At 42.7% G+C, this 18375-nt stretch overlaps 1 protein-coding gene across 9 annotated transcripts in view; it reads right to left on the bottom strand.

Annotated features, from left to right (window-relative positions):
* The window catches only part of TNRC6A (trinucleotide repeat containing adaptor 6A), a 224131-nt gene that overhangs the window by 7438 nt on the left and 198318 nt on the right, over nucleotides 1–18375 (bottom strand). For 7 of the 9 annotated variants that reach the window (XR_005724132.1, XM_040257979.1, XM_040257970.1 and 4 more), the window contains 10 exons: nucleotides 15806–15948; nucleotides 15265–15411; nucleotides 14962–15099; nucleotides 14368–14496; nucleotides 13832–13909; nucleotides 13360–13570; nucleotides 9956–10087; nucleotides 2273–2431; nucleotides 1493–1633; nucleotides 37–144 (listed from right to left, as the gene is read on the bottom strand). Coding sequence is in view for 8 of the 9 variants with exons in the window: in XM_040257979.1 (XP_040113913.1) it covers nucleotides 37–144; nucleotides 1493–1633; nucleotides 2273–2431; nucleotides 9956–10087; nucleotides 13360–13570; nucleotides 13832–13909; nucleotides 14368–14496; nucleotides 14962–15099; nucleotides 15265–15411; nucleotides 15806–15948 (1386 nt within the window). In the remaining variant the exon portion in view is untranslated. The remainder of the gene's footprint in view (nucleotides 1–36; nucleotides 145–1492; nucleotides 1634–2272; nucleotides 2432–9955; nucleotides 10088–13359; nucleotides 13571–13831; nucleotides 13910–14367; nucleotides 14497–14961; nucleotides 15100–15264; nucleotides 15412–15805; nucleotides 15949–18375) is intronic. The other 2 variants (XM_040258023.1, XM_040257992.1) reach the window with 1 other exon arrangement.

Genomic DNA, 18375 nt, shown 5'->3' with positions numbered 1-18375 from the left:
CGACGGGGAGAGCCCAGGCGCAGCGACAAGGCCCACCTGAAGTGCTTTGTGCTGTACTGCTGAGGGGAACGTTGTAGTTGGAGGCACGAATGGATGACCAGGCACTAGTTGAAGGCAGCGTGGTGTTCAAGGATGAGGATGACCCTACACAAGGGAAGAGCCCAATGAGTCATGCATTCGAACAGAAGGCCAGGCGTTCTGAGACGCAAAAGCATTCAGACAACCTGCAACTTAAGAGCATGCCACAGGACGGACACAGGCGTGCTCAGGGCCTGGGCACGGTGCTCACGACGGCAGTTTCCTTCTCGCCTCCACCTTGGCTCAGAAGAGGTCCCTCTCCCACCCGTCTCCTCGTACGTGTCTGTGAGACTACACCCCAACAATGCGATTGGCAAGAGGCAACACCAGCCTTGCTTCTCATTCCAGGCTCCATCTGAGTCCCTGGCTTGTCTCTGAGCTCGTGCCTGTTTGCTGGGCGGCTCACAGAGGCGCCTTGGCACCGGCTCCACCAGTGGGCCAGGCCTTCATTCCTCCCCACCGAGCCCCATGTTCTCCAGAACCTAGCCTCTCTTCCTATTACTGCAAATCCCCTTGATGGTAGCTACTCTAGTTTAGCTCCAGACCCGACCATTCTGTGAATCTCTGCAATAGTTCCTGCTGCTGGATCCTTTCATTAACTACAGGCCACGAGCACTCACTGCCCACGTTCTCCTGTGAAACCACATTCCAGGTGGTTCCACACACCACTGTTGGCTAATTCAGCTATTTTAGAATGACGAGGATTCTTATCTCACCACCGTGACATGGCAAACATCTGTCAACAAACTATGTATTTAATAGAAAGTGTTGACTGTCTGACATTTTCTTTATTACAAACTGTGTAAAGGGATAGTGGTGAGGATGTATGTTACAAAGATCTAGCCTCCTTCATTTTGCTCACCTTTCCTCTATTGCATGCTGTGCGTGGCATTCCTGTACATGGTGAGAAACAACCCCGTAGTAACAAGGAGGAGGATTTTATGTGATAATCCATTGCAAAGCACATCTGGATCAATGGACCCTTAAACTGCTCTTATTTTCACTCTGAGAGACCAAGAAAGCTAAATGCTTCTCCAGAGGAAAGTTCTTTAATATCCAGAGTGTGAAAACAAATAATAATATAACATCTTTCATAACAAAGAACCATTTCTTAATAACCACAATATGGCAACATGTTATAAAATAGTTATATATTAATATAGTTATTAGAAAGCAAATGTCTGTTGATTCTTCAAGTTAATATATATGTTCACCCTGTCAAGTGATAATAAATCCTCATCAATTAAAAAGTGGTTCAGAGTTAACCTATCGTCAAGAATTCTGTTATCACTGTCAGAAGCCCCTTGGATGTCAGGGGTTGTGTTGTGCTGGAGTGACTCTTGCTCCTCAGAGTTTCACGTCTACCTTGAGCCCTGCACCATTCAGAAACCCTAAGTTGTGCCCGTCTACATACCACTGTTCCTGTCCCTGAGGTGGTCAACTTCCCGCACAGTATTAATTGAAAGATTGTTTATGACACTGCCAGGAGTGACGTAAGGGTCAGTTTCAGGGTCAATGTTTGGATAACCTTTCCATGGTTCACCAGGGCGAAATTCTGGAAATAAAAACTTAAAATTAGTTGAGGCTTAATTGTCATCTAAAAATCCACTATAACGATCCCAAAGTTTCATTCCTAAAGTCCATGCAATTCTCAAATATTTCCCAATATTCTCAAATTATTTCCCAACACCCTAACAGGCTGATTTAATATCACAACTAATATAAGCTGTTATTAATGAGTAACTTGCAAATTTTTGCATGAAGTAATTTCTCTGGGTTTATATATTTTTACAAGTGTATTTTAAAGTGCTTTATTATAATCACAGGGCTACAGCAACTTGGATTGGACAAAGCAGGCTGGTAAGTGCATTTCTGGTGATTCCTCAATAGATGGAAATGCTGTCGTGCCAGTCCCCAGACAGCTGGAGAAGAACAGTGAACACAGGTTTCCATCATGCTTCATCCTGGACTAATTAACCGCACCTTCACAGCATACAAGCACCGGTAGCAGGCCAGGTCACTCAGTAGCCCAAACCTGACGCTCAGCTTCTCACTCACCATTTCTGTGCTCGCTCCCACCCTCTGTGCAAGTCAGTCCAATCAAACAGAACTGGGGCCAAATCATTTTTATGTCCAGAGGTACTGAAATATTAATGGAAACAAACTCTCACAAAAGAAGATGCCAGCATTTTACCTGGTGGCCAATTAACACTGCTAGAGCCGTTAGGCGATTTGGCACGTGGCCAGCCATCTCCTATTGAACCTGGAGGACTGGCTGGTGAAGTACTGCTGTTCATAAAGTCATAGGGAACAAATGGAGACTCTTCCAGCCTGAAACCACTTGAAATAGCACCTAAAAAAGAGAAAATGGAAGGGAAGTGTGAGCAAAATGTACCATCACATTTATTTCTTGTAGTTGGTCAAATACAGTAAGAAAACCTTTTATTAGATCTGTGGGTTCCAAACTGTGTTCTGTAGATTAGGTGAAGATGTCAGGAAGAAAAAAGCCTTGCGCCTTCTTCAAGACCTCAATCACCTCTCTCCAATGGGGTCCTGGCCCTCAGTGACAGTATACGCATTGACAGAAAAGTTGAAGGACAGAGGAAGGAAGGAGAGAATGCATGGTGAGGGCCAAGGCCAGCATGGGAAGAGTTTCGGGGAAAAAATTCGAGCCAGTGGGTGAGGCCTGTACAAAGACTAGAGGAGAGAAACTGCTTGCCACTTCTCAGAAACTGAAAGATCATTTGGTCTGAAAAATAGTAAATGGGAGAGTAAACAACATGAAGGAGTTGGGCCCTGATTTTGAAGGGCAGGGACAACCAAAGACATTTTGTCTTAAATGCTTGGAATTCAAAGATCCTGAGGTGGGGTGTTGCATATTCTAGCTGCCCGGCCCCACCGCTGCAGACTGACCGATGCCGTCTGTTCCCTCAAGCCTTCAGAATTGGCAACACCCTCAGACAGGGCTTTCTAGGACCTGGCAGTGAGTTCATTGTATCGCAGGGTTTTAGGAAGGTAAGTCATACGAATACAGTTCCATTTATTTTGAAGTCACATTTGCTGTAGTGTGGAAAAGAGAAGGCAGGCTAGCTCGGAAGCAGGGAGACCATTAGGAGACATAACAGATGCATAAACTGGAAAGCAGAAATGGGCACTATTCAGAGATGGACTGGAGGGGGAGACTGGAGGAAGGAAGAGACAGCGCTTAGGCTCAAATACCCACCAACTGAGGAGTATGTAAACAAAACGTGGTACATGTGATCCAATTCAACTATAAAAAGGAATGAAATACAGCATGCTGCAACATGGATGAACCTTGAAAACGTTACGCTAAGCCAAAAGTGCCAGCCTTAAGAGACCAGATATTACATGCTTCCACTTACACGGAATGTCCAATACAGACAAAGCTACAGCACACACTTATGGCTAATGGAGGTGGGAGGAATGACACCAAAGGGGTTCCTCTGGGGAAATGTTCAACAACTGATTGTGTGATAGGTACACAACTCTGAGAACGTACTAAAAGCCACAGAAGTATATACTTCAAAAGGAGACTTGTCCAGGGAAATTATCTCAATCAAGTTTTTTAAAAAGAGACTGCCTCTTAAGTTTCTAGATTCAACTTCTGGAACAGGGAGGAGCAAGGGTGAAGAAAGTGAAACCTATCAGATCCCTCTGGGGTTCTCCTGCATACAAAAGCTTTTCCACGTCCCCCGTTTCTTGTTTGTAGAAAAAAAGATTTTGGCCTCCTAGACCTTCCCTGAGTTCCAAACAGCTGAATCAATTAGGGAAGGGAAGGAACGCAGAAACAAAGGAAAGGCAGTCAAGAAACAACAGCATGGCTCTGGGCCAGGTCCTGCGTCCTCCTCCCAGGATATGCGTTAACAGCCCCCAGCCGGGTGGAGGACGTTGACTGCAGGCTGAGCACCAGCTCGGGACCCCAGAGGATGGGACCAGAAGGCTAGTGGCTGAGATTCCTGAACCACCACCCACCAGGGGAAGGTAATACCCCCGCAGCACCCCCTTCAATTTTGCCTATAAAAAGCCTTTTCCCCTGAAAACCATGGCGAGTTGGGCTTTCTGAACATTCTCCTCACGTGGCCTTGCAGTGCACTATTCCAAACTCTGACATTGCCATTTATTTGGCCTCACTGTGCGTCAGACACACAAAACTGGATGAGCAACAAAAGCAAAGTGTCTTGTCCACTGTAGATTTTGAAACAGATGTGAGGAAAGTTTTGGTTCATGGGCTCAAGGCTGCTCCAGCTATGAGCTTCTGGTAAAATACAGGACCTCATGCCACTCACTGGTGGGCACTAACCCATCCCTGACTTGAATCAGTTATCCCACCAATTCCACTGCCCTCTCTTCGCTGGCTTCCTCATCTAGCTATTACTTTTATCTGAGTGAACTATGAATTTTAGCTGAATTAAAGCCACTTGGAAATAAAGTAGGATATATAAAGTAGTAGTTCTAAGTAATACAGTAAGTAAGCATGATTATCAAATTTCAAGTGATTAATTCTTATGCAAGAACCAGCAATGATAAAAGCACTCCCTGTCCTCTGCTTTTTAAAAAGAAACAATTTCTACTTATTAAAACTTCATTTTGTTAAAAAGTAAAATAGATGTGAGTTAAGCGTTAGCCATGGTCCAATTACATTCTATCAGTCACTATATGGGAGAACATCAGAAAAATGAAACATAAAAGTTATGTGGGAGATTTTAGTTTAAGCAAATAGAGCTGGATTTACACTGGAAAATGGCCCTGTCTTAGAGGGAGTGCACTCATGACATAACAATGATGGCCATAGGAATAACGAGGAAGGCTGAGACCCACCGGTCACTTATGTGTCTCACCCTGGTTAGTGCTTACGTGCTTCAGGGATATTGCCTTACTTATCCTCAAAACACCACAAGGGGTTCTATTATTACTCCCATTGGGCAGATGAGGGATTGAAGTTCAGAAAGGTTAAGTTACTTGCCACTAGCTAATACGTAGCAGTTACGTGTTGATTCTAGGATCTGCATTTCTTTGGACATTTTTACCATTGTCTCAGCTGCCACTTTTAAGGGAAATTCCAGATATAGTACACCACTGAGAGGCAAGTTAGCTTAGAATTTGGGGCTGCTTGATTCATGTTCCAATGTTCCTTCAATTACATGGCAATTTCACCTTCAATTTCAGGTAATCATCAGTCTAGTGTGTACAAAGCAGCAAACTGACCTTTCAGCCAAGGTTAGTCCAAGTTTTAAGAGAAAATCCAATGAAAAGGAAAGGAATCGATGTCAGAAAATATCCTTTTAATACTAAGCAGGGGAACATAGATCTGATGTTACTTAAGTTGGAAAACAAGTCTCTCCTAGCTCCTCCTTATCTAAAATCACTAAACCCTGTCAATTTTGCTTCCTACATAACTCTTTTTTTTCTGTGATCGCAAAGATTTTGGAATCATTTTGTTTTGGGTTCCCTGTATATAGCATACAGTCAGGTTTTACGGTAGGATTCAATATGAATTTCTTTTAATAAATTAGTTTGACCCACTTAATCAAATCGATATATATTTGGTTTTAGTTCTTTCATATAACTTTATATGATGCCTTTTACTTCTTTATAAGCAACAGCCCTCAACTCTAAAATAAATGTATTCCTGCTCCTGAACATTGTACTTTTCCCTGGGCAACGAGGGGCAAGGGGTTTTATAAATTGGTGAAGAAAACAGAATCATAGGACCATAAAGTATCACAAATACCCCAGAGCCCAGTCCAACTCTCACTGCTCCACAACTCCGGGGTTAAATGTCCTTGTCTCCACTCCACTCGCCTGGTGTTCTGACTGTGGAAGGTGCACAGAAAAGGCTTAGCACAGCAGGACTAGGCCGCACATGGTGAAGAGCTCCAAGACGAGCCCTTGATGGTTGCTGGGCTCCTGTAGCTCACAGAGGAGCCTGCCAGATAAGAGATCCTTTGCATAACCAGGGCCATGCCAGCGTTTATGATAACAACGGGACCTGTGGTGAACATCTGTTCTGTGCATGGGGCCTGGGTCATGCTCTTTTTGTCTCAACCCACAGGGAACCCAAAACAAAATGATTCGGAAATCTTTGCAATCACAGAAAAAAAGAGTTATGTATGTAGGGTCTGCAGGGTGCTGGAGATTGACACGCAGGTGTGTTCATGACTATACAACTGACTCCCGATAAAAACTGAGGACACTAAGGCTTGAGTGAGCTTCTCTGCTTGGCAATACTTTGTACACATTCTCACACACTGTGGCTGGGAGAATCAAGTCCAAGAGATTGCCCCGAGAGGGGACGACAACGGAAAGCTTCTCTTAGTTTCTCCTGGACTCTCTTCTATGCACCTTTTGCCTTTGCTGATTTTAGGCCGTATTCTTTTGCTGTAACAAACCATAACCATGAGTATTACAGCTTTTCTGAGTTCTGTGAGTTCTTCAGGGAAACTAGTGTACCTGGGGATCTCTGACACAGACAGTTCTTTTGACTCTGCCCTTTCTTCTCAGCTCCACAACTATCTTACCAGCCCGCTAAGCTTCACTAGATGGAGATAAAAATAGAACCCCTGTAAGACTGTGATGCAAGTTATCACAGCCAGCCAAACCTTTCGCACAGGCCTCTCCTGTCTCCAGGCTCAGCCCATCTCTGACAGGAGCCTGAATACTGCGATCAGATCACTCCCCCTTAAAAAGTGACCTCTACACTCCTCCGCTACTATTAGAAAAACAGCCCCCATTTTCTAGGCATAGAACTACAAATGCCAGTAGGGCCAACCAGATTTTATAAACAAGTGAAGCAAGCTGCCTTTTGAAAAAAAAAAATCCCATGGTCCTTCCCCAAGTAAAAACACACTTATAGGGAAATATTCCTCTGGTTAGGGAGTATAGAAAAATATTTCTCCACCAGTGGGAGGGAAGATCCGAGTGGGAAGAATGAGTGAGTGTGCACAGGGCAGCAGCCACTCAGCTCGGGACGGTGACAGAGCTTTCCATTCCACGGAGATGCCGGAAATCTGAACCAGAAACTTTGTGAACGTTTAAACTGATGCTGGTTCCAAGAAAATTATTTTCAAAATAGTGAGGGTCTAACAGCATGTAACACACAGACCCGCCATTTGGGGATCGCTCCTAAAATACATGAAGTTAGATCCCGATTTTATTTTTATAAGGGAAAAAAAAACAAATTGCACCAAAATATTAATAACAGAAATAAAATGATTAACATTTCCCTTTGTAAAGAAAACAGAAAACAAAGCAAACAAAAAGAATGTGCCTGAGAAGAAGACTCCAAATCTCCACCAGGATGAAGAGATATAGCAAGAGAAGGAAAACAACCACGGAGCAAACAGGAGGAGTTTAGGGAGAAAATGACAGTATACTCAACCAGAGTGACTATGATACAGAAAAGCACCTTCACTAAACAGACTAAAAAGCTTAAAAAACAAAAGCACAACCTTTTAAAACCTGAAATTTAGAGGGAATTGAGCCAGCATTTTTCGATAACTATAAATGGAGTATAACCTTCAAAAACTGTGAATCACTATACTGTACGCTTGTAACTTATGCAGTACTGTACATCAACTCTATATTAAGAAAAAAGAATAGGAGCTTACACTGAAGTAAAGGAAAAGCATCAACTTCCTCTTTATTCTCAAGAGAATGTTACTAGAACATGTTCATTAGACTGCTATGTATACAGGTATAAAAGTATTTACTGTCTGAGCTATTTACTAAAAAACTTAAAAATTCACTGCTCACATTCCAGGTTTATGCAGAATTAAACAATAAAATGCATGGTAAAAAAAAATGATAAAAAGCAGATAAAAGTTTAAAGAAAGAGAAGATAAGACAGGAGCTTTACGCTATCTCATTCCATCCTCAATCGTTTATGCCGTTTCCTTTCCACTTCACAGAAAGTTTAAAGAAAGAGAAGATAAGACAGGAGCTTTACGCTATCTCATTCCATCCTCAATCGTTTATGCCGTTTCCTTTCCACTTCACAGATGCAAACTCTATGCAACAACTAGGATCAAATCCCAAGTCTGACTCCAAAACCTAGGCTGCGTGATGACACGCCGTTTACACAGTGCACATTACATACCGGTACGCCCCGGGGAAGCATACCAGGCACTTGAGAACATGATACATATTATAGCAGCAGTGCAAGGAAGGAAATATTTCATTTTTACAAAGAAACTGAGGCTCAGACATGGAAAAATTTATTTTAACGAGAAGACAGACAATCATATGGTAGAAACACTTCTCTGGGTCTCTGCATCCTATCTCTCCACCCATTCTCCTCCAGGTTTCTTTATTCCTGGTGGCTCCAAGAATTCTGTCTGTATTCCCTTCTATGCTCCATCAGTCTGGGCAACCTCGTCCATGTCCATGACATCAATATTCTGATGAATACCAAATCTTACTGCAGCCCAGATTTTTCTTCTGAATACTAGGCCTCTACTAGGCTTGTCCATGTTGAGCTATTTCCAAAATATTAACATCACACTCTAAAATCCAGCCATTATCTGTCCCAGCAGGCCCGTTTCACTTCCTTCATTTCCTCTACCAATAAATGCATTATCGTCCATTCATCCTTTTACCTAGGAAAGGTTCCCCGAGCGCTGCAGTGCGCTCAAAGGGACGAGGTAAGCAAAGCACAGACTCACTCCTCCCTGTGACGGAGACAGCCCCAGATGGATACTAACATAAGACAGATATGCATAGGAGGTGCTATTCCAGAACAAAGCCTGGAGGAGGCTTCTTGAGAATGACCTTTGAGCCCAGGGTGAGGTATAAGATTGGACTGAGGAAGGAGAGGAGGCGCATTACAGATAATCGTGTATTTGCAGAATGAGCAAAGTTAGTTACCCAGTCCCTTTGTCCTTAATTCTAATGCTCCCTTCAAGGCACTCCCTCTTCTCATGTCTGTTTCCCTCTTTCTCACTCTGGCTCCTTTAAGCCTTGGCACCTTTAGGTGGCCACGCGTTTCAGCTTTAGAGTGATTTTTCAGGCACAGAAGTTTTCCTTGACTGCCCCATGCCTACTACTGCAGCTGTACCCTGTTCCCCCTCTCTCGCTTGGGCTGTCAACCCCCACACATGCCCGCGTGGCAGAACTCACCAGGCTATCCTGTCTCTGAACTTTTCTCACGCTACCCTCTCCATGCTGTTCTTTCTCCAGTCCTTTGGCAAACTCTCGAAGACTCGGTTCAGAGGAGCCCCTGTTTAAAGCCTTTGTAGACCTGCCACACCCATGGTTTGTTACTCCTTACTCACTTTTCCAATGGAGTTACATTCTTATACTGTTTATCCTTTTATATATATTAATTCTCAGAGCACCTGTCACAGCGAACTAAAGTTGTTTATATGTTTATTTTTGCTACCAAACAATGAGCTCCTTCAGGGCAAGTACTTTCACCTGCACACTCAATTGTATGCACATATGTACACGCATATCTATTTATTCCAGGTGGCTGAGCACAGCTCTTGGAAAGCAGAAAATATTTCATTAACATTTACTAAATGAATGGATAAGAAACTATCAGAAATCAAGTTTTGTTTTCTTTTAATGGTGCAAGTCTCTAATCCCTTACATCAGATTAAACTGAATAAATGGTAAGTAGAACATTAAAACAGCAAAATAAGAGCAAAAAATTAAACGACCAAATGTGTACTCTGACCTCTATTTTTCACAATAGATCAGTAAAGGTCTTTTAACTAAGATTCAATAAATAAAGCACTTTTTAATAGTGAGGAAAGGTTCTTAAGAGAATTTAACTATGAAAATATATATTTAAAAATAAGGCCTAAATTTAGCATTTGACAGTTTTTAAAAAGTCAGAATATAAGAATGTATCTTATACCATGTTTGCTGGAGTTTTGATCCAAAGATGTGTTCACAGAAATGCTGTCCACTGTAGTCCACTTCCTCAGTCTTGACTGTGGCTCTTTAATACTGTTCATATCCATATTTACATTCAAGTTTGAGTTCAAGCCTAAAAATAGATAACAATTTTAAAAAACCACTTTATAAAAACATAGCACATTCTCCTTCAGGTACCACAACTTTCACTTTCTAGAAAAAACATATGCGGTTAATCTAATGTTTTCAATCCTGTCTAATGTTCCTTAATAAATATCCTGCAAATGTGGCACAGCCAAATGATTATAGACAAAGGCAAGGCAGGCAGGACAGATACTCTGGGCTCCTGGCCACAGTCACGCAGAAACGTCGTCAGAAGAGCGAGCCTGACTAGGGTACCAGAGAAAGCAATACACAGAAATTCTAAAGAGCTAGCTAACACTCAATAATATAAATTTTTAAACCTAAAGAAATTCTAAAGAGCTAGGTAATACTCAATAGTATACATTTTTAAACCACAAAACCATCAGTCTATACTTGCATTAAGTGTGGAAAACTAAGAATTTTGATTATTTTTAAATTCCTTGGCAAAAATAAGAGAAAATTCTAAGGCAGCCAAGTATTGGTTTAACTACTAAAATATATCTCTTTAGAAATTTCCCAACAGTACCACGCATGAAGAATTACAAATGATTGTGTTCATTTGCTAACTTTTGCTTATAAACAACAATTCTCAACTGCCTTACCCACCAAAGGATACTGTTATTTAAAAGTAAAACTGGGGAGTTGGGAGGGGGATTCGTGTTTGGGAACGCATGTACACCCGTGGTGGATTCATGTCAATGTATGGCAAAACCAATACAGTATTGTAAAGTAAAATAAAGTAAAAATAAGAATTAAAATAAAATAAAAGTAAAACTGTCCAGCTGTAAGGGCAGGACTGTACCTAAGGGCAAGACTCTTATATCCCAAGGCGCAACTTACTTGATTTGCTTGTGACACATATCGGCCTTAGATATTGTCTTGGAACAAAGATGGAAATTTCTATCTTAGGCCAGTGTTTCTTGAAGTGTGATCCTGGGGACCATCATCTACAGAATAATCTGAGATGCTCATTAAAAATGAAAACTTTCCAATTCCCTGCTTCTACTGCAGAGGGCACAGGTTTGATCCCTAGTTTGGGAACTAAGATACCAAAAGTCATGCAGTGAGTCCAAAAAAAAAAAAAAAAAAATGATGATAGATGTTTTCTTTAGCTGAAACATGCACAGGGTAAGAAATTAAAAGCATACAAATGGGCACACAATGAAAAGTAAGTCAAGATGAGTTCTTAAAAAGTATGTGAGGTTCTATTACTTCTCTGCTTAAATCTTTCCAGTGCTGAAATCCACACTAACATTCCACATGCCATCAAAAAAAAAAAAAAGGAAATAAATTTTAAAAAAGAAAGAAAACTTTTCAGCAAGAGCCAGAATCTTTGTTTAATACATCCAAATGGTTCTTAAAGTTTCAAAATAAATGGTTTTTAAGATACTGGGTCTGGTGGAGACTCCATGCGATTCTAGGTCAAACTTAAAACTTTAATAATATGAATTCGCTAATATCACCCCTATTTGGAGAAAGTAATTAAATTTACTGCCCTCTGGATTCACCATTTAGACCCAGTAGGCGGAAATATCTTAGACTCAGTGGGTCACACGGTCTGAGTGTCTTTATGCAACTCTGTTGTAGCACAAAAGCAGCTAAGAAATACATTAACAAAAGGGCATGGCTGTGTTCCAATAAAATTTTATTTACAAAATCAGGCAGCTAGACAAATTTGACCGATGGGCTGTAGTTTGCCAGTGCCTGAGTTAGACAACCACACTGGTGCTTGCCCAGGTTAAAGCAGGCTTCCTAATCAGGGGAAAGTCTCTTGCTCTGAGGCCGGCCAGGAAAGTGCTTATTTAGAAACTTATCTCCTCAGTGGCCCAATCTATATGCTCAGTATGTAATCACACAGTGAGAGTCACTTCCTTTCACTAGTGAGACCAAAACCTCTCAATGTACACCTGAGTATTCTTTTATCACCATACTGCTGTCTCTGGGAGGACATGGCCTCGATGGTATTCGTCAAACAGACAAACGAATGTAAAAAGATTGCTGCTGCTGCTGCTAAGTCACTTCAGTCGTGTCCAACTCTGTGCAACCCCATAGACGGCAGCCCACCAGTCGTCCCTGGATTCTCCAGGCAAGAACATTGGAGTGGGTTGCCATTTCCTTCTCCAATGCATGAAAGTGAAAAGTGAAAGTGAAGTTGGTCAGTCATGTCTGACTCAGCGACCCCATGGACGGCAGCCTACCAGGCTCCTCCGTCCCTGGGATTTTCCAGGCAAGAGTACTGCAGTGGGGTGCCATTAGTTCCATTGATGTCCTAGCTGAGTCCATATCGAAACCAGGGAGAGCTGAGTCATGTATCAGGTCCAGCCAACATGAAATGGGAGCAGGGATAACACCAGGCCCAACCTCCGCCCACAGCCCAGAACATGCTAGTTAACTGAACATCAATAAAGTTGGGCTAGTAACCAAAGAAGCTGGTTTACAAAAAAGAAAGAAAAAGGAAAACAAACAGGGTGTGAATGATCAAAGGTCAAAAGATATTCAAAGGCACATGAAGAAAAGGGACCTAAGGAAGAAGACAAATAAACCTGAAATTCCCAGAGGGAACAAGAACCCTGGAGACATAAGAAGAGAGGGGTTGGGGGGAAGCAAATGTAAATGCAATAAAAGCGATTTCTTCTCTCACCCCTATTTTTTACATTTATGCCAGTACTTTACTGTAAACGTTTAAACAAAAGTTGAAATTTCAGATGTGACTGTTCCAAGTTATTTCTACAAAGCAGCAAAGCTCAAAATTTCTCTGGTGTGCTATAATTTCAGTCCTCCCCTCCCTTTCATACCCTATAATGAAGATATCTGAGTCTTAAAAAGAAATATATGTAATGTTAACTCATTTCAAACGAGCATCTGACTCTCTCTGACCCCATGGACTGCAGCCCACCAGGCTCCTCTGTCCGTGGGATTTCCCAGGCAAGAATACCGAAGTGGGTTGCCATTTCCTTCTCCAGGGGATCTTCCTGACCCAGGGATCGAACCACGTCTTTTGCATCTCCTGCACTGGCAGGTGGATTCTTACCACTGCACCACCTGGGCATGGGCTTCGTGAAATGTGTAATTTTCTTCAACAGAGAGAGATGTTCCTGAAGTAAGAAGAGAGGCTAACGCTAGAAGCGTGGCCACTCAGAGACGGAGCAGCTAAAGAACCACGTGGCGCTCATGAGAGAAAAACTGGACAGGTCAGAAGGCAAGACCTCAACTTGTGATCACCAAGCACCAGCCCGATGCTTTGGCCAAGGAGAAACCCACCTATAGGGAAGTTGCTGAAAGCATTTATTGGTGACGGCCCTTTTTGCAGCTCAGGTGTAGTGTGGGGCATGACATTTTCAAGGAAAGACTTCATGGCTGGCTGATGGAGTGACTGTTGCTGAGATGGCGGAGTTTGCTGCTTCACCAACAGGTTTGGATCAAGTTGACGAGATTGTTGCATCATCTGCTGCTGCACACTAAGAGGTCGACCCTTAAAAAGACAAAATGATTGGGAAAAATTGGGGAGAGAAGTCTTTACGGATACCTTCGAGTCCCCCTTCATTTTTGAATTCAGTTCCTTCTCATCAGGAAGGTGAAGAATCACTGTCCACCAGTTAATAAGACTTCCACGCAGACAGAAGACTTAATAGTGTTTTCCATTATATTTTAATAAAGGCATTTCAACTGCTTTGTCACAATGGAATTGATCTAAGTTGAACATGAGCAAAGCAAGGGGAAGGACCACACCTACCTGCTGGTCTTGCTGCTGCCGGTTCCCAGAAGGCACGCTTCTCTGACTCTGCGCCCTTTGCTGCTGCGCTAACAATCGCTGGAAGGAAAAGTGCGAACAGGTCGTCAGCATCACATCATCACAGACAAGCGTGCCACCGAGTGACTGTGGCAGAGGGACCTACAAAGGCATGGCTCCATCTAGTTGATGCCAACACGCCCTGCCTCATCCAGTATCATCTCTTGTTTGGACTCTCTGGCCTCCAGCCATTCTGGTGAATTCAGTCCTTTGCTCAATCCAAACTTCCACTTCATCAGGTAAACGTTTCCCAATCATCCTACTCTCACGGCCACTCCAGACTTGGCTGGGCTTGCTCACACCGCATCCTGCCCTTCCAGTTTACCATCTGCCTTCACTTAAGAGACTAGAAGCTCCCTGAGGGCCACGACTATGCCCACTCTGTCTACTGAAAAACACTTTCTGCGCAGACTCTAGTGTGGAGTTCACAGTAGACAATGAATGTATGCTGAATAAGGCTGTGATTCTATTCCACTTACCTGTAACTGGGAGATCTGAGAAAGCTGGTTTAGTTGGGATAGCTGGTTCAGCATGGCTACCTGCTGAGGGCCAAAGAGCGGATTCAGGCCACCGTTGTTTGGTGCATACTTCAGCAATGAAACTGGAACCTGAGGATCACAATGGTGAGTTTACTATGTTGATAAAAGAAACTCAAGCTCACAAAACATACTATGTGTCTTAAAATATCAGTAGAGCAATTACATTTGTGGATTATTAAGGGGGGGGCGTTTTTCTTTCTGGCTTCATTAATTTATTGTTGCCATGTATTTTCATGGGTTAAGTAAAAAGTGGTAGTAATGAATCCTTAGCCAGTCAATACATATTGCTACTGTCGTCCTCCCCTCAAGGTATTTTATGAAAGAGAATAATAGATTTGAGATTTAAATTGTCTTTGACTCATTTGCTCCACCCTACCCACAACCCTTTGTAATAATAACTCATTCAAATTAGCTGCATCTCAAAGTGGTCAATAAATAATCCAACGACCAGCCAGTCACCTCATTCAAATATAAATTTATTTGAGGTTCTGCTTTAGGTAAACACTAGAGAGTATAGTGGGAAAGCTTATTTACCTGAGGGGAGAGTAATGGAGGAGGCACTTGAGCACGGAGACTAGGCTGAGATGAACTGAGAGGTTGTGCTGGAGGCTGCTGCATGCCCCGGGGTTGTGCTGCTGTGTTTCCAACACCAAACATACTGGGATTGCCATTCTACGGAAACAAACCACCACCACCAAATAACACTGGGATTCTTTAGGGACTAACATCCCATTACCACACACCGTAATTCTGATTTAAACACAGCAACTACATGTAAGAGAGCTCTTATTACTTATACAAATCAACAGAGAGCCTGAAATACACGTGTGGACTTACCTGTCTAACAGAATTCAAGTTTTGCATACCCAGCCCTGCTATGGAGCCCAGGGCCTGGTTAGGTAGTGCACTATTTGAAGGGGGAAGCTTCATGCTTTGACTGGACATAAACTGCATGTTTTGGGATTCATCTGCTACAATGCCATCCTGATTGGACAGACAGAAAGACGTGCAACACCAGCCAAGCAAACAAGTGGAAGGGAGAAATCATTGCAGCAACAGGAGAGAAGTCACATGACATTCCAGCATCAACAGGAAACAGGTAGAAAACAGAAGAGATCAGATTAGTGTTAATTCTAGAGCACACAAAAAGAACCAAACATATTTTACGGGGTTAAGAGGAAAATATGAATACGATCCCTGTAATCAACTGCGACATAAAAGGACAGTGAACTACAAGCCCAGTAATATTTGGAACTGGGTCAGAGCACTTCATATTATATTAAATGTTCTAAACTATTAATGAGAAATTATGCTATGAAGTGTATTGCTATCTTTGCCACAGGGGTAAAACAAGACAGAAAACAGACAGACAACTTACCTTATCAAAATAAGGACTGCGCTCCATGGAAGACTCTTTGGAAATCTGAGGCCGAGAACCAGGGCCTTTCCCGACCGTTCGATTGTAATCACCAATATTTAGGCTATGTTTCTCTATCTCCATTCGTTTGTCTTGTAACATTCCTAACAAATGCAGGAAATTATGTCATCAAGTAGGCAGAGAATTAACCTATTTAGTTTCAGATAAATTTACAACAGAAGGAGAAATACTCACTTCCAAAACAAAATGACTTCCGCCTTGACATGTGAAAAATGCACCAGCATTTAATAAATCTTATATTCCTCACAAGTTAGGGTTAGCAGACACTACTATTTTATTGAACCAAATAACTTGAAAACAGACTACTAAACAGAAAGGTAAGACATCGCTGGTCATCTCAAAACTGCTTAATTTTATAACAACAACATAGCTTCCAGTAACAAACAACAGGAACAGCACCACGACTAACCATCACCCCGCAGATGCTTACAGTGTGCCAGGCACTGCTGTGAACGTGCATTCTCATTTAATGCTGGTAACTCTACTACCATCACCCCATTCAGCAGATGGGAAAGATCTTCCCCGCCCTAAGGGCTTGATCTGCTCTCCTCACTGACTTCTCTGCAATAAATATGACCTCCTCTCATGGTATCCCTGTGTCTAGCAACAATCTGTGCTTGAAACAGCCAGCTCCCAGGCTACCATCCTAAACAAAGCTCTGACTTCACATCCTTACCATATTATGCCTGTCCGGAGTCCTCCTCTCTCCAAGCTGAGCCCACTTCTTTGTTTCTTTGATGTTGGGATGTACTCAGTATGTTCAAGGTCTCAGTCTTTCAACTCTCTTCAAACTGGCCTCCCTTAGGCTTATTCACCATCAAGGTGACCCTCAGATACCAACGTCTACTCTGACTTGACGCCTGTGCTCAGCGGCACATCTTCAACTGCCTGCTGGGCACAGTCACTTGAATGCCCCTTCGTCACTTCTAACCGGAGAAACCAAGCACGATATTGCCCTTCGATCTCATGGGGCTCAGAGGCAGTGTCTTTGCTCTCCTAGTCACACAAACTTGAGACCTTGGTTTTCAATTTGTTAAAATTGCAGCCCATTTCCTTGTTCCTTAGGCTCCATCCTCAGATCTCACCCACAATTTCTTTGCAACTGCTGTCCTCCTTTGAGAGACCTGCTGCTGTAGCCACCACGACACACCCACCTTTACCCGCCTCATTTTAGGCGAGTGGAAAGGAAAAATTTTTAACAAAAGGAAGTATAGTTGCTCAGTCATGTCTGACTCTTGTGACTCCATGAATTGTAGCCCACCAGGTTCCTCTGTCCATGGGATTCTCCAGGCAAGAATACTGGAGTAGGTTGCCATTCCCTTCTCTAGGGGATCTTCTCGACCCAGGGATTGAACCTGGGGCTGCTGCATTGCAAGCAAATTCTTTACTGTCTGAGCCATCAAAAGGAAAGTATTCTTCAACAAGCATCTGTTGAACAACAAATTCTTTCCTGTTCCCTTTCCCTCTGTAAATTCACTGAAACATCCAAGATAGCCGTTTTCAACTCTTTTCCTTACTTTTGACATCTAACCTAGGCAACTCTTCTCTCAAATCTCTTAAGTTGTTCTTTCCTAAAAATCTACATTATTTTTGCCTACCTAATAAAACCTTTTTAAAAAAGGTAGTGTGATACATCCTCTCCCCAAACCAATCCTCCATTCGGCATCACTTCAGACCATCTGAGCTCCAAATGCGGCAGGCTTCCCTTGATCAATCGTATAAGAAGGCCCTTAGCCCTTGGCTAAATTACCAATGACACCCCTCCTAACCTCCAGGGTCAAATCTATACCAGGACAATCACTTGTTCCATTTCTCCTCGTATCTTTCCTTAAATGCCATTTTTTGCCCCTGGACTTTGTCTTTGGTCTATCACTCTAAGGCTCTAGTCAACCCCCCACCCCCACCTCCTTTTTTTAACTTTTAAAATTTTTTGGCCACACCACTCAGCTTGCAGGACCTTAGTTCCCCAACCAGAGAACCTAGGCCCATAGCCGTGAAAGCTCAGAGTCCTAACCATTGGACTGGCAGGGAATTCCCTCCACAAGCTATTTTTGAAGCTGTACTACCATTAATGTCTAATTAATTACACTTATTATCTCTAGCCCTACCTTTTATAAGCTCCACACCCAGATTTTTTTTTTAGTAGTTACTGGATATCACCACATGGTTTTCATAGCAACTTTGAACTCAGCAATCTTGTCTATCCAACCTATTATATATTTCCTATCTCAAATAATGGCAGTTACTGGTTTATTGTCTCTCAGCTCCAAATTCACCCTTGTTGACTGCTCTCTGAAACTGTATCTGGGCTCTACATTTTCTTCCTTTGCCAACTGGCACTGAGGTTTTATCAGCAAGGGGCACTGGAGAGATGCTGCAGGCAGAAGTTTCGCCTACTTGCTCTTGGAGGCTTTGGCAGTGCTTCCAGCTTCTCCTGTGCCCTACCCTCGCAGTTCAGGGTGGTGAGCCTCACCCGAGGCCAGCTTCTCCCACCATTCCCAAATACCTCC

The sequence above is a fragment of the Oryx dammah genome, unplaced genomic scaffold (genome assembly GCF_014754425.2).
Source record: "Oryx dammah isolate SB20612 unplaced genomic scaffold, SCBI_Odam_1.1 HiC_scaffold_2, whole genome shotgun sequence".
In the NCBI taxonomy this organism is placed as follows: domain Eukaryota; kingdom Metazoa; phylum Chordata; class Mammalia; order Artiodactyla; family Bovidae; genus Oryx; species Oryx dammah.
The sequence above is the reverse complement of the archived record's forward strand: the minus strand, read 5'-3'. Positions and strand labels throughout refer to the sequence as shown.